The sequence below is a fragment of the Protopterus annectens genome, chromosome 6.part0, assembly GCF_019279795.1.
Source record: "Protopterus annectens isolate FY-2018-M chromosome 6.part0, PAN1.0, whole genome shotgun sequence".
Classification (NCBI taxonomy): domain Eukaryota; kingdom Metazoa; phylum Chordata; order Ceratodontiformes; family Protopteridae; genus Protopterus; species Protopterus annectens.
Genome location: NC_056737.1, coordinates 1200616207 through 1200628922, shown reverse-complemented (window position 1 = coordinate 1200628922; position 12716 = coordinate 1200616207). Strand labels below are relative to the sequence as shown.

Sequence of the window (12716 nt, the reverse complement as noted above, 5' to 3'; positions counted from 1 at the left end):
ATAGGAAACAGAGGCTACAATACATTTTATACTTGTTGAAACACTGTTTTGCACACCAAAGCTGTAAAGTAAAGGATACAAAATAGTTTTGTGACAGTACTACCATATGGTACATAAACATCTACAGTAAAGGCAAAGCAACTGATGAAGCTAGGAGTGATGGTGATGAAATGTCTGTTACAGACAAAGAAAGGACATCACAGCAGAAGCCAAAGTAGCTCCAATTGCAGAAAAGGTCAAAGAGAACAGATAACTGTGGTTTGGGCACACGTGAAGGAAAGCAGAAGATAATTTGGGGAAGAGCATTTGAAAGAGACAGGAAGAAGGTAACGGGAAGGAAGGACAGCCAGCAAAGAGATGGATGGACTGCATGAGAGAAGACCTGCTACAATGAGGCATGAGTCTCAGAGAAGGTCAGGGTCGGAGAGTAGCAGTGAATTTCATGAGAGAAGACCTGCTACAATGAGGCATGAGTCTCAGAGAAGGTCAGGGTCGGAGAGTAGCAGTGAATTTCATGAGAGAAGACCTGCTACAATGAGGCATGAGTCTCAGAGAAGGTCAGGGTCGGAGAGTAGCAGTGAATTTCATGAGAGAAGACCTGCTACAATGAGGCATGAGTCTCAGAGAAGGTCAGGGTCGGAGAGTAGCAGTGAATTTCATGAGAGAAGACCTGCTACAATGAGGCATGAGTCTCAGAGAAGGTCAGGGTCGGAGAGTAGCAGTGAATTTCATGAGAGAAGACCTGGTACAATGAGGCATGAGTCTCAGAGAAGGTCAGGGTCAGAGAGTAGCAGTGAATTTCATGAGAGAAGACCTGCTACAATGAGGCATGAGTCTCAGAGAAGGTCAGGCTCGGAGAGTAGCAGTGAATTTCATGAGAGAAGACCTGCTACAATGAGGCATGAGTCTCAGAGAAGGTCAGGGTCGGAGAGTAGCAGTGAATTTCATGAGAGAAGACCTGCTACAATGAGGCATGAGTCTCAGAGAAGGTCAGGGTCGGAGAGTAGCAGTGAATTTCATGAGAGAAGACCTGCTACAATGAGGCATGAGTCTCAGAGAAGGTCAGGGTCGGAGAGTAGCAGTGAATTTCATGAGAGAAGACCTGGTACAATGAGGCATGAGTCTCAGAGAAGGTCAGGGTCGGAGAGTAGCAGTGAATTTCATGAGAGAAGACCTGCTACAATGAGGCATGAGTCTCAGAGAAGGTCAGGGTCGGAGAGTAGCAGTGAATTTCATGAGAGAAGACCTGCTACAATGAGGCATGAGTCTCAGAGAAGGTCAGGGTCGGAGAGTAGCAGTGAATTTCATGAGAGAAGACCTGCTACAATGAGGCATGAGTCTCAGAGAAGGTCAGGGTCGGAGAGTAGCAGTGAATTTCATGAGAGAAGACCTGCTACAATGAGGCATGAGTCTCAGAGAAGGTCAGGGTCGGAGAGTAGCAGTGAATTTCTGAGAGAAGACCTGGTACAATGAGGCATGAGTCTCAGAGAAGGTCAGGGTCGGAGAGTAGCAGTGAATTTCATGAGAGAAGACCTGCTACAATGAGGCATGAGTCTCAGAGAAGGTCAGGGTCGGAGAGTAGCAGTGAATTTCATGAGAGAAGACCTGCTATAATGAGGCATGAGTCTCAGAGAAGGTCAGGGTCGGAGAGTAGCAGTGAATTTCAAGAGAGAAGACCTGCTACAATGAGGCATGAGTCTCAGAGAAGGTCAGGGTCGGAGAGTAGCAGTGAATTTCATGAGAGAAGACCTGCTACAATGAGGCATGAGTCTCAGAGAAGGTCAGGGTCGGAGAGTAGCAGTGAATTTCTGAGAGAAGACCTGCTACAATGAGGCATGAGTCTCAGAGAAGGTCAGGGTCGGAGAGTAGCAGTGAATTTCATGAGAGAAGACCTGCTACAATGAGGCATGAGTCTCAGAGAAGGTCAGGGTCGGAGAGTAGCAGTGAATTTCATGAGAGAAGACCTGCTATAATGAGGCATGAGTCTCAGAGAAGGTCAGGGTCGGAGAGTAGCAGTGAATTTCATGAGAGAAGACCTGCTACAATGAGGCATGAGTCTCAGAGAAGGTCAGGGTCGGAGAGTAGCAGTGAATTTCATGAGAGAAGACCTGCTACAATGAGGCATGAGTCTCAGAGAAGGTCAGGGTCGGAGAGTAGCAGTGAATTTCATGAGAGAAGACCTGCTATAATGAGGCATGAGTCTCAGAGAAGGTCAGGGTCGGAGAGTAGCAGTGAATTTCATGAGAGAAGACCTGCTACAATGAGGCATGAGTCTCAGAGAAGGTCAGGGTCGGAGAGTAGCAGTGAATTTCATGAGAGAAGACCTGCTACAATGAGGCATGAGTCTCAGAGAAGGTCAGGGTCAGAGAGTAGCAGTGAATTTCATGAGAGAAGACCTGGTACAATGAGGCATGAGTCTCAGAGAAGGTCAGGGTCGGAGAGTAGCAGTGAATTTCATGAGAGAAGACCTGCTACAATGAGGCATGAGTCTCAGAGAAGGTCAGGGTCGGAGAGTAGCAGTGAATTTCATGAGAGAAGACCTGCTACAATGAGGCATGAGTCTCAGAGAAGGTCAGGGTCGGAGAGTAGCAGTGAATTTCATGAGAGAAGACCTGCTACAATGAGGCATGAGTCTCAGAGAAGGTCAGGGTCGGAGAGTAGCAGTGAATTTCATGAGAGAAGACCTGCTACAATGAGGCATGAGTCTCAGAGAAGGTCAGGGTCGGAGAGTAGCAGTGAATTTCATGAGAGAAGACCTGCTACAATGAGGCATGAGTCTCAGAGAAGGTCAGGGTCGGAGAGTAGCAGTGAATTTCATGAGAGAAGACCTGCTACAATGAGGCATGAGTCTCAGAGAAGGTCAGGGTCGGAGAGTAGCAGTGAATTTCATGAGAGAAGACCTGCTACAATGAGGCATGAATCTCAGAGAAGGTCAGGGTCGGAGAGTAGCAGTGAATTTCATGAGAGAAGACCTGCTACAATGAGGCATGAGTCTCAGAGAAGGTCAGGGTCTGAGAGTAGCAGTGAATTTCATGAGAGAAGACCTGCTACAATGAGGCATGAGTCTTAGAGAAGGTCAGGGTCGGAGAGTAGCAGTGAATTTACAGAGGTGGTGACAGTTCACACAACACACTGACCCCATGTAGAAAAATAGGAAATAGGGGGTTGATGATGATGAATTTCACTGAGTAGGACAACATATTAAAACTGCTCCCTTTCAAAAAAAATGTTGCCTTCCTGAAATTGGGTATTTAAAAAAAAGACCAAAGAGGTGAAGCTGCAGACATGGAGGCCAAGGGGTGCAACATCCCTCTACAAAGCAGTCCTGCGCAACAAAACTGCTCTCATGTAAAACAACAGACCTAATCTCAAATGGAAGATGGATAACTCAAATGCTATGATATACTGTTACTGTGATACTCCTAGAGAAGACGTAAAGGTGATAAGAAAAGCAGGGTAGTTAGATATTTATTTTTCTGTGCCTAAAACTAGGTGGGTTTCATGTAGGCGCATATGTGATTTTATTTATTTGACTGGTAAGAGATCAGTCCTGTATTGTTTATATCAGAAATTATTTGGGCTGAGTAGTAAAGAGAATAGCTTGTTCAAAGACATATTTAATTGAGAATTTATCAATAAATTGTCATCAGTGGTAAAGTTTATGATTAAAATTTGCCAGATTTACTTCTGCAGTAGTGGAGATTTCATCGATCTCCATAGGCTCATATGTGAATACTAGGCTAACTGTCCTGAAGGGCCATTTTTAGTCTAACTCATAACCCAAGGTCAGAATCAAGCCTTGTATGCTGTGCCAATGAGGTGAATACCCTAACCATTGTGCCAGCCCCTCTGTTATGCATCCTCAGAGTTGATAAATATAACTGTTATGGGTGCAGGAGGTTTGCCTGTTATATCAGGGGGGTGGAGAAGACTTGCTCCTGAAAAAAATAAATAAAACTTACTCAAAGGTTCACTTACTGCAATTTTAGCAAATTCTTTACACATATTTTGTTTTAGCTCAGAATGCTGCTGATGTAGCACCATGAATCCTATTTAATTTTAACCTAGTGAACCAATATGGATGTATTTTATACAAAATAATTATATGGGTGTCACCAAGGGTGTGAAAATGCATGTTTAGTCTTCTCTTAGCCAGGATTATAAACTGCACACAATATTTGGCAATAACTTTTTTGCATGTTAAGTCATTTTTTAACACTAAATCCAAAATACTAGATGGGCTAACAGACATTTACATACACCTTACTTTTTTCATCCTGACACTAATAATTCATTTTAATTCTCTGTTAAAAATATAACAAACAAAAAGGAAAATGATATACAAAGTTAAATTATTTGGGTGCCATTGGAAAAATGTCCAAACTAAATATTTAGTTCTGCAAGAAAATCCAGGAAATCATCTCAGTTATTAGGACTGCTCTTAATTTTCTATTTAGATAGTAGCCCTACAGTTATATTTTGAAAAAAAATCTGTTTGTTAAAGTATCTCCCTTGGAACAAATGTCGAAGTAGAAATCTAAGAAGTGTTTTCAACAAATGAATAACAAAATAAGTATCTGAGTGACGGAAAATATCTGTGCCACTGCAATCTGCACCACTAACTCATAGACCCTGACTAAAGACAAGGCGAGCTGAATTTGATTTGTGGCTAGGGTGTTTCATGCTGCAGGCAGGTGACCATGGGCAGACCTAGCCTGAGGGCAAGCAGGGCAGAGCACAATACGTGCAAGACACATTCCTCACAGAAGGGGTGGGTGATGCAGTGCATATCCTGGGGTGAGCTTTGGTTCACCAAGCCACCACTTGATGATAGCCTTTATGAGCAGGTGGTCAGAAGTGCACACACTCATGTGCAGCAAGTCATTGCGTGTCCTTGTGGTGATATATTTAGCTTGCCTACCCACCCAGAGGTGAGGATAGGGCCATAGAAAACCCTTCTTTTACCAGGGTGCCAGTGAGGATACAAATAACTCTCATAGCTGTCTGTATGGCAGCTTCTATGGGTGGCTCTTGTCCCCTAAATGGTACTGGGTACTGTCTTCATATTGGAGAAAAAATGGGCTTGGTCTGATAGGGTCTGATGGTTAATAGGCATTCAGACAAAACGATAAAGGAAATAAATATTGTGTTACTGGAAAAACAAAATGCATCAGGAATGTTCATGTCATACTAACACTACAGAGACAAAGAGCACACTGTTTCTTATACAGCACAGAAGGAATTGTGCAATAAGGAAAACAATGAGTACTACAAATTATTGTGAAATGTATAAATAAGGTTTTCCAAAGAAAGCTCCAAACTAAAACAGTATGAACATGGTGCACTATATGTTGTTCCGCAGTTGTGGCTTACACAGAGCAGAGTACTACAGTACAGATGTTGGTGGTACACAAAACCTGATTGGTCCACTATTTACAGGTTAACCTACCTCCTGGATAACTTGCAGTCAATAGCTTACTCCTTTTTACCTATTCCCCATATAAACAATGACTGGTGCCAAAACCACGGCTTACAACTCAGTGCCAAAAAATACACTGCAATGCCCTTTGGAAAACTGTCAATGGAAGTGAATTACTCCATAGATAAAACGCCCCGAAGAGTCAACCCAGTAGTAAGGGATCTGCGAACATATACAGACCGCAATCTGGGCATTGACCAATATGTAGCTAAGATAATAAGAAAATCATTCTATGTCACCCAACTTACACATAAGGATATGGTGTCCATGTCCAAGGAAGTTATAGTACACCTCTGTTTAGCCCTTATCAGACTTACCATTGAGCACAATCCTCTCTTTTAAAAATATCTAACCAGGCCCACAAAGATTTTTCACCAAGATCTGTCTTTGTATTCAGTCTCCTACAGGCTGAGACGGGATCTTTGCCTGGCTTACAGGGCTTCATCAGACTCAGCTCTGATGGCTCTAATGCACATGTGCAAAACAAATAGCACCAGCAGCACTAGATCCAAGGAACTGAACTTCAATTGTGTCAGAAACAGAATGTGCTGGATAGACAGATATCTGTCCCAAAGGATCCCCACACTATGGAATAGACTCCCCATCCATGTAAAACAGATTTCATCCGACTCTATTCAAACAAAACCTTGACAACTGGATGGGAAATCGTAAATTTACCCCATGTCTGGTCCCCATGTCACTTATGGACAGAGGCCATCAGTAAGAAGGTACTAGCCTAACCATACCTCTCAACCTCTTTGTGCTCGAAATCTGGACAAAGCCAGAAAGAATGGGGGGGGGGCAAAGGCCCAAAAATAGGGGCAGAATTTAAATATTGCTCGGTTTTGCATTATTACATATTCTCCTAAGGATATAAAGTCTGACACTCAAATGTTTGTCGTTTTTAGTATGATTTAGTGGCTTCAATATTCAGTAGTTTACCAGAAAACCACAAATGTATGAGGAACAGACCAAAAATATGAGGCAAAATCTGGACATTCGTGAAAATCTGTACAGTTGAGAAGTTTGATTAAATTCCTATCATCCTCCCTACAAATCCTTAGCTACCTGCCTACTAACATACCCCCCACCCCCGTATGATACTTGGGACCTAAATGGTTTGGGGTGCGTGGCTAGGCTTGTAAGGGACCTAGTAGTCGTTAGCCTAATAACAGTCTATGAGCCTATAAGAACTTCCTTATGTCCATGCCATTCACTGCTGAACTCATTATGTTTGATCCTACCACACATTCATGATAGCTGAACTAATCATTTAACATCATTTTGTGAATTATTTCCCAGTAATACCATTAAGCCAACCACCTGGAAATTTCAGAATGTGTTTTCTTGTCCTCATATATCTACTGGAGATAAGTGTTGCACAGTAGTAAAATAGTTTACTGCTGCTGTCCATCATTTCCAGGGGTTCAATCTTGCGCTTTTAGTGGTGTCTGTGTGGAACCTGCACATTCTCTTTTTGGTTTCTGTAAGTACCCCAAGACATTTAACCTCACAAAGACATTCACATAGGTTGGTTAGATACACAGACATACGCTCTTTTGATCCCCCTTGCAAAGTCTAATCATTTTTATAAATTAAAACAAAATATGTTGAGTAAGTAAGAACACTCATAATAATGACATAGACAGAATAACATAAAATGTGTATTTACCAGTCGGAATGATCTCAGTACTGACAAGCCTTCAATGTTTGCCAGACCAAGCTCCATTAAGCTAAGGCTTACGATAATTCCATCAAAAATATTCCAGCCAGTTTGGAAGTAGTAATATGGATCCAGAGCGATTATCTTGAAAACCATTTCTGCAGTAAAGATTCCTGTAAATACCTAAATGAGACAAAATGCTTGTTTATCAGTTTCATCTGTAATACTTGTTTACTAAACGGAAGAAAAATCAGAATAGCTTAATACCATGTGATAAATTTTGTTAATATTATACAGCATGTACGGTTACGGAAAGTCCATTTATTTCCCAAGTATCTCATAAAAGTATAATTTATTCTGTAGAATTGCTGAAAATTTCAAATGACCACAGCTGCATTAGATTTTATTAAAACTCTAGTAAGGCAATTTGCTCTGCTTGGAATAGTATTGTTCTTACAAGCCACTCCAGCAATGCCTCCCATGTACCCTTTCAATACAAACTATCTAAAACAAAGAGCAGTAGAACTATTACAGCAGTATTTTCAGTAATACCACTAACTGTACTTATGAGCAGGAAGAGCTTGTTTTTCTAAGACAGAGAAAAGGCAAATGCATGGGAAAGAACAGAGTAAGAAAATGTATATACCCTGGGAGCAGGGGAAGATAGAAAACTGGGGCATCTGTATCTGGGAAGATAGAAAACTGGGGCATCTGTATCTGGGAAGATAGAAAACTGGGGCATCTGTATCTGGGAAGATAGAAAACTGGGGCATCTGTATCTGTAACGCTACTCGTATCTGGAAAAAGACTGTGTGCTTGCAGCAGGTGACAAAAAGGATGCTTCTCTAAGAGACAGGTCGAGTTGAGGTGTACAAAAAGTGACTGCTTTCTTGTTTAAAGAAATAAGAAGACTATTTAACATAAATGTTTTATCAAGCAGTAAGTTAGTGTGACTAGGAGAAGGGAATGATGCTGGTAGTCACTTTGTTTTTAACGGGCAGTTCAGTGCTGGTCCCTTTGTCCACACAAGGAGACAAAACTTTAGTTCTCAGTATGAGACATTTGCAGAAATCTAAAATGGATGAGAATTCATGTGTGAAACAGGGAAACTATTGTGTAGCTGCGAATTATGAAATGCTTTCATAGGCTGTGTAAACAGTGACTGAATCTACTGATTCTGAAGAAACTGAAGACTGTTTTTAAAATAGTCACATACCTTGGGAAAAACTTAAACTCATATGAGGAGAAGGTGAAAAACATTGCCAAATGTTTTCTTTAAATTACTATGATTGTATGGCCTCTGATGAATCAAAGACCAATCATGCAGCTGTATGTGTGGAACTGTGATGGCCTTGAGACATAATGATGCATTTCCTTAGCCAAGAGTATAGATGTCAAAAGACAGCTTTGGCCTGTAAAATGTGTTAAAGTGTGGTCCATGTTATCTTATAGCTTATTCTAAACAAAAAACACAGCTAAGGAATTAACCTGTAAGATAATTAAAATCTAGTGAGATCCTCTTGATGGCAATTTGTCAAATGGTACAATCCAGGGAAGAAATAAAAATGAAAAATCAATTGCCTGTGCACTGAAGGCTTGAATCACCATCTCCGTTGTCATCCCAACTAAAATAAGAAATTCTAGACCAATGAACTCCATATGATGAGTTAAATGTTCTTACTTCTGTTTATTTATTTATTTATTTTTGCCATTTGATAAGTTACTACCTAACACTGGGGATATCCCTTGATGGATCTTACAACTGGGCAGATCCTGTACATCACTCACAATATTTCATTTTTTTCTGAAGACCTCATGCTCTGGGGTATGAGATCATATTATACTCTGACTATATGAACCATGTCTGTCCACGAACCCACTGATTATTTTTTCTGCCAGGACACTCCTAACCAAGTTCACAGATGACTGCAAACCGGGAGAAGCCACTGAATTTTCCCAAGTTGAGAACACCCTTCAGGAAGGTCTAATACAAACAAATGCCTGGTGCCAAAGCCATAGCTTAAAATTCAATACCAAGAAATGCATTACCGTATCTTTTGGAAAGTTTACCACCCTACCACAAAATTCTGAGCATATCAAAACAATCCTGTCTTGGTTGGTGATTTGTTGTGGAGTTGACTGGTAAGAGAAGTTTTATTTGAATTTATATTGCATTTGTTATCACTATTTAAACTGTTTGTAGGTAGGAAGAGACTGCTTATTAACAAGCTTTACTTTGATTTATATTTTGTTGTTTTACCTTTAGTTTCACTTTGGTTGTGAGAAAGGGATAGGTTTTGGACAGGCAAGCTCTAGTCACCACAAGGGGCTTAGACAGCTATAAATTTACACAGACTGCAGAGAGGAAAATTCTGAGCATGTCACAACAATCCTGTATTGGTTTGTGATTTGTTGTGGGGTTGACTGGTAAGAGAAGTTTTATTTATTTTTACTGTTAAAAGGAGGTGCGACTGCGAGCTATTGTGAGCAGAAGCTACTGCATGCCTTTGCGTGCAACATAAAGAAATTACAACTTCTGTCTGGCTGTTAGAACTTGTATGGTCAGAACAACTTTATTGTATTTTATTATTTAGTTGTATATTGCTGGTATAATTTTTGTCATAGAAGTTGATTTAAGTTCCTCTGAATTCTTTGCTACTTTGTGTAATTTTTTTCCTTTGCAATATTTTATTCAATTAAAGCTGAATATGAATTCTTTAAATGGGTATGCAATTAAGGATTTGCTGATGCAGAAGTATCTTGTACAGTGTAATAAATGCTACGCACATCTAAAGGTAACAGCTGATAACACTGGTGATCTTTGTTCCTCGTGTCAAAAGTTGGATGATTTGCAACATTGTTAGAAGCAAATCTCGACTTAATGATGATTGCACGTGTGCAATTGGCATGGCTTGGAGAACTGTTGTATCATATATTAATGACTGGACTGATGAACTAAATAATGTTAGGCAAAGAACAAATAGAACAGATTTAGGAAATGATGCATCTATTTTCTGCAAAGGGCATTCAACTCCTATGAAACATGATGAGGCCCCTGAGAACTATGGAATTGTGGATGCAAGTAATCAGCAATCTGAGGATCCGGATTGTTTAGAAGGAAACAAAAAAAAGAAAGAAAGGAAGAAGTTCTCAACAAATAACAAGGAAGAAAAAGAAACTGACCAATGACTGTAAAGGAAAGAGAATATGTAGTAAAAAGGATTCTGCATTGTTATGTAACACACTGGTGACAGGGAATGAAGATATCTGTATATCAGAAAACCCTCAATCTACAGAAAAAGGCATCACCTTTCCAATGGAAAAGGTAGAAAAAAGAGGCAAGGGGCAGGTGAAAAGGAAGAAATCAAAACTGAACGTGGAAGAATTGAAGAACATTACTGTAAGAAAAAAGAAGAGAAAGACCGATATTGACTACATGGCTCAAGCTGTGGATTTACAGTGCCAGCTGGATGAGAATTTAAAACGCAATGAAAGCAGTGGGATTAATACGACTAATAGTGATGAAAATCTATCCATTGTAACAACTAATAGAGCAGAAATGACTGTATTAGAAGCTGACGATTCTTCAGAGATGGTCAACAAAGATATTCTTGTAATTGGAGATTCAGTTATTAGAGGAACTGATACTTATATTTGCAGAGATGATAATGAACATCGAGTAGTGTAATACTTGCCAGGAACAAAAATAGAAGATGTGAAACTAGCCTCGGGATGCCTTAATGTAAGGAAGTATGGATCTGTTGTTATTCATGTTGGTACAAATGATGTCACCAACAAAGATTCTCTGACTGTTAGTCGGGAACTGACAGCCCCCCTAGATAGTATAGCTTGTACTGGTGTTAGGACATATTTTTCACAAATCACCTATAGAAAGGATAATCAGGTCACTGTGAATGAAAAGATTTTTTGGGTAAACACCTATATGGAAAAAATGTCCTGTTTTAAAAAATGGAAATGTGTAGAGCATCCAAGCCTTCTTTTGGGCACACGTGTTCAGACAGGATGGTGTGCATTTGTCAAGACCAGGGAAGAGAGTTTTTGAAGCAGATATTTTGCAATATTTGACAAACACTATCCAGGATTTTTGCCAGGTCAAAAATGTAACAGTTCACAGACAGCAACATTTGATGCATTCCTGATGGTTATTAATGCTAGCAGCATTAATAAAGTGTTTTTATTAGAAAATTTGCTACGTTCCCACACGATTGATGTTGTTATAGTTTGTGAAACATGGTTGAAGAACAATGACTGGAAACCAGTTCTGTGAGGGTATAAATGTTTTTACTGTAACAGACATTCTAACAAAAAAAATCAGGTGGAGGTGTTATGATAGGGATTAAAGATAGCTATGAGACTTTTGATTATTACATGTTCAGTGATAATACCAATACTATAAACTGTGTAACTGTGACAGTAAAGACAACCCTGGAACATATAACAATTGTTGGATTGTACAGACCACCAAAGTCAAGAGCAGATGAACTAGAGGAATTCATACATTTCTTACATGAAACACAGGAGGGAAGAATAATATTAGCTGGGGACTTAAATTTACCGGAAACAGACTGGAATAATATTGATTCAACAACGTTAGTAAATAAATTATTCACAGAGTATATTTACGAACAACAAATGCCTCAGATTGTAAATAAAAAAAACTACCAGGGGACAGAATATACTAGATGTTGTTTGTGTTCCTAAAGAAATTATTGCAACTTCAAGTCAAGTTTTACCACAATTGATGTGCAGTGATTATGGGGTCATAAAGGTTAATTTGTTGCTAGATAATTCTGCCAAACTGAAATCTAAGCCAATGCACAGAAGGTTAATTACAGATTATAGGGAAACAAAACAGTTACTATATAAAACTAACTGTAGAGAGGTGTTCAGTGGAAAAACTGCAGATGGAATGTAGAAGGATTTGAAAGAGAAATTGTTTGAGTGCAAAAAGTCAAAAAATGTTTAACATCAGGATATAGGCACACAACATCAGGGGGATATATTTCCCTAAGAACAAGATACCTGATTAAGGTGAGAGACAAAAAATATAAGAAATAGAAGAGAGGTCGAACTACAACTTTGAAAACTGAAATAAATGAGCTGGACAAACAGATTAAGCATAGTGTTAGACAAGATCAAGAAAAATGTGAAGAAAAATTATATAAAAATATTGAGCATAATAGGAAACCTTTTTATAGATACATAAGATATAGAAGGAGTAAAGATACACAAATTGATAAACTGTGTGCAGATTCTAAAATGTATTCTCAGACACAACAGATTATAGATATATTTACAAAATCTTATGCAAAACAGTTTGGCTCCACAAAAGGGGTGGTAAGTTGTCCTAGTGACATCCAGGTAACCCCAGATACTAGAATCATATTAGATTATATTGAAAAAGAACTGTGCAATCTGAATCCAAATAAAGCGCAGGGAGAAGACAGAATAAGTAACAATGATTTGAGAGCACTTAAGCAAGAACTTACACTGCCATTACATCTATTATTCACTAGGTCATATAAATATGGGGAGATTCCTCAAGATTGGAGA

The 12716-nt window shown here is 39.5% G+C and overlaps 1 protein-coding gene across 5 annotated transcripts in view; it reads right to left on the bottom strand.

The window, feature by feature from the left end:
• LOC122804756 (sodium channel protein type 2 subunit alpha-like) overlaps nucleotides 1-12716 on the bottom strand; it is a 2239151-nt gene that overhangs the window by 888399 nt on the left and 1338036 nt on the right. For all 5 annotated transcript variants that reach the window (XM_044074821.1, XM_044074820.1, XM_044074819.1 and 2 more), the window contains exon 16: nucleotides 7152-7325. In XM_044074821.1, coding sequence (XP_043930756.1) covers nucleotides 7152-7325 — 174 coding nt within the window. The remainder of the gene's footprint in view (nucleotides 1-7151; nucleotides 7326-12716) is intronic.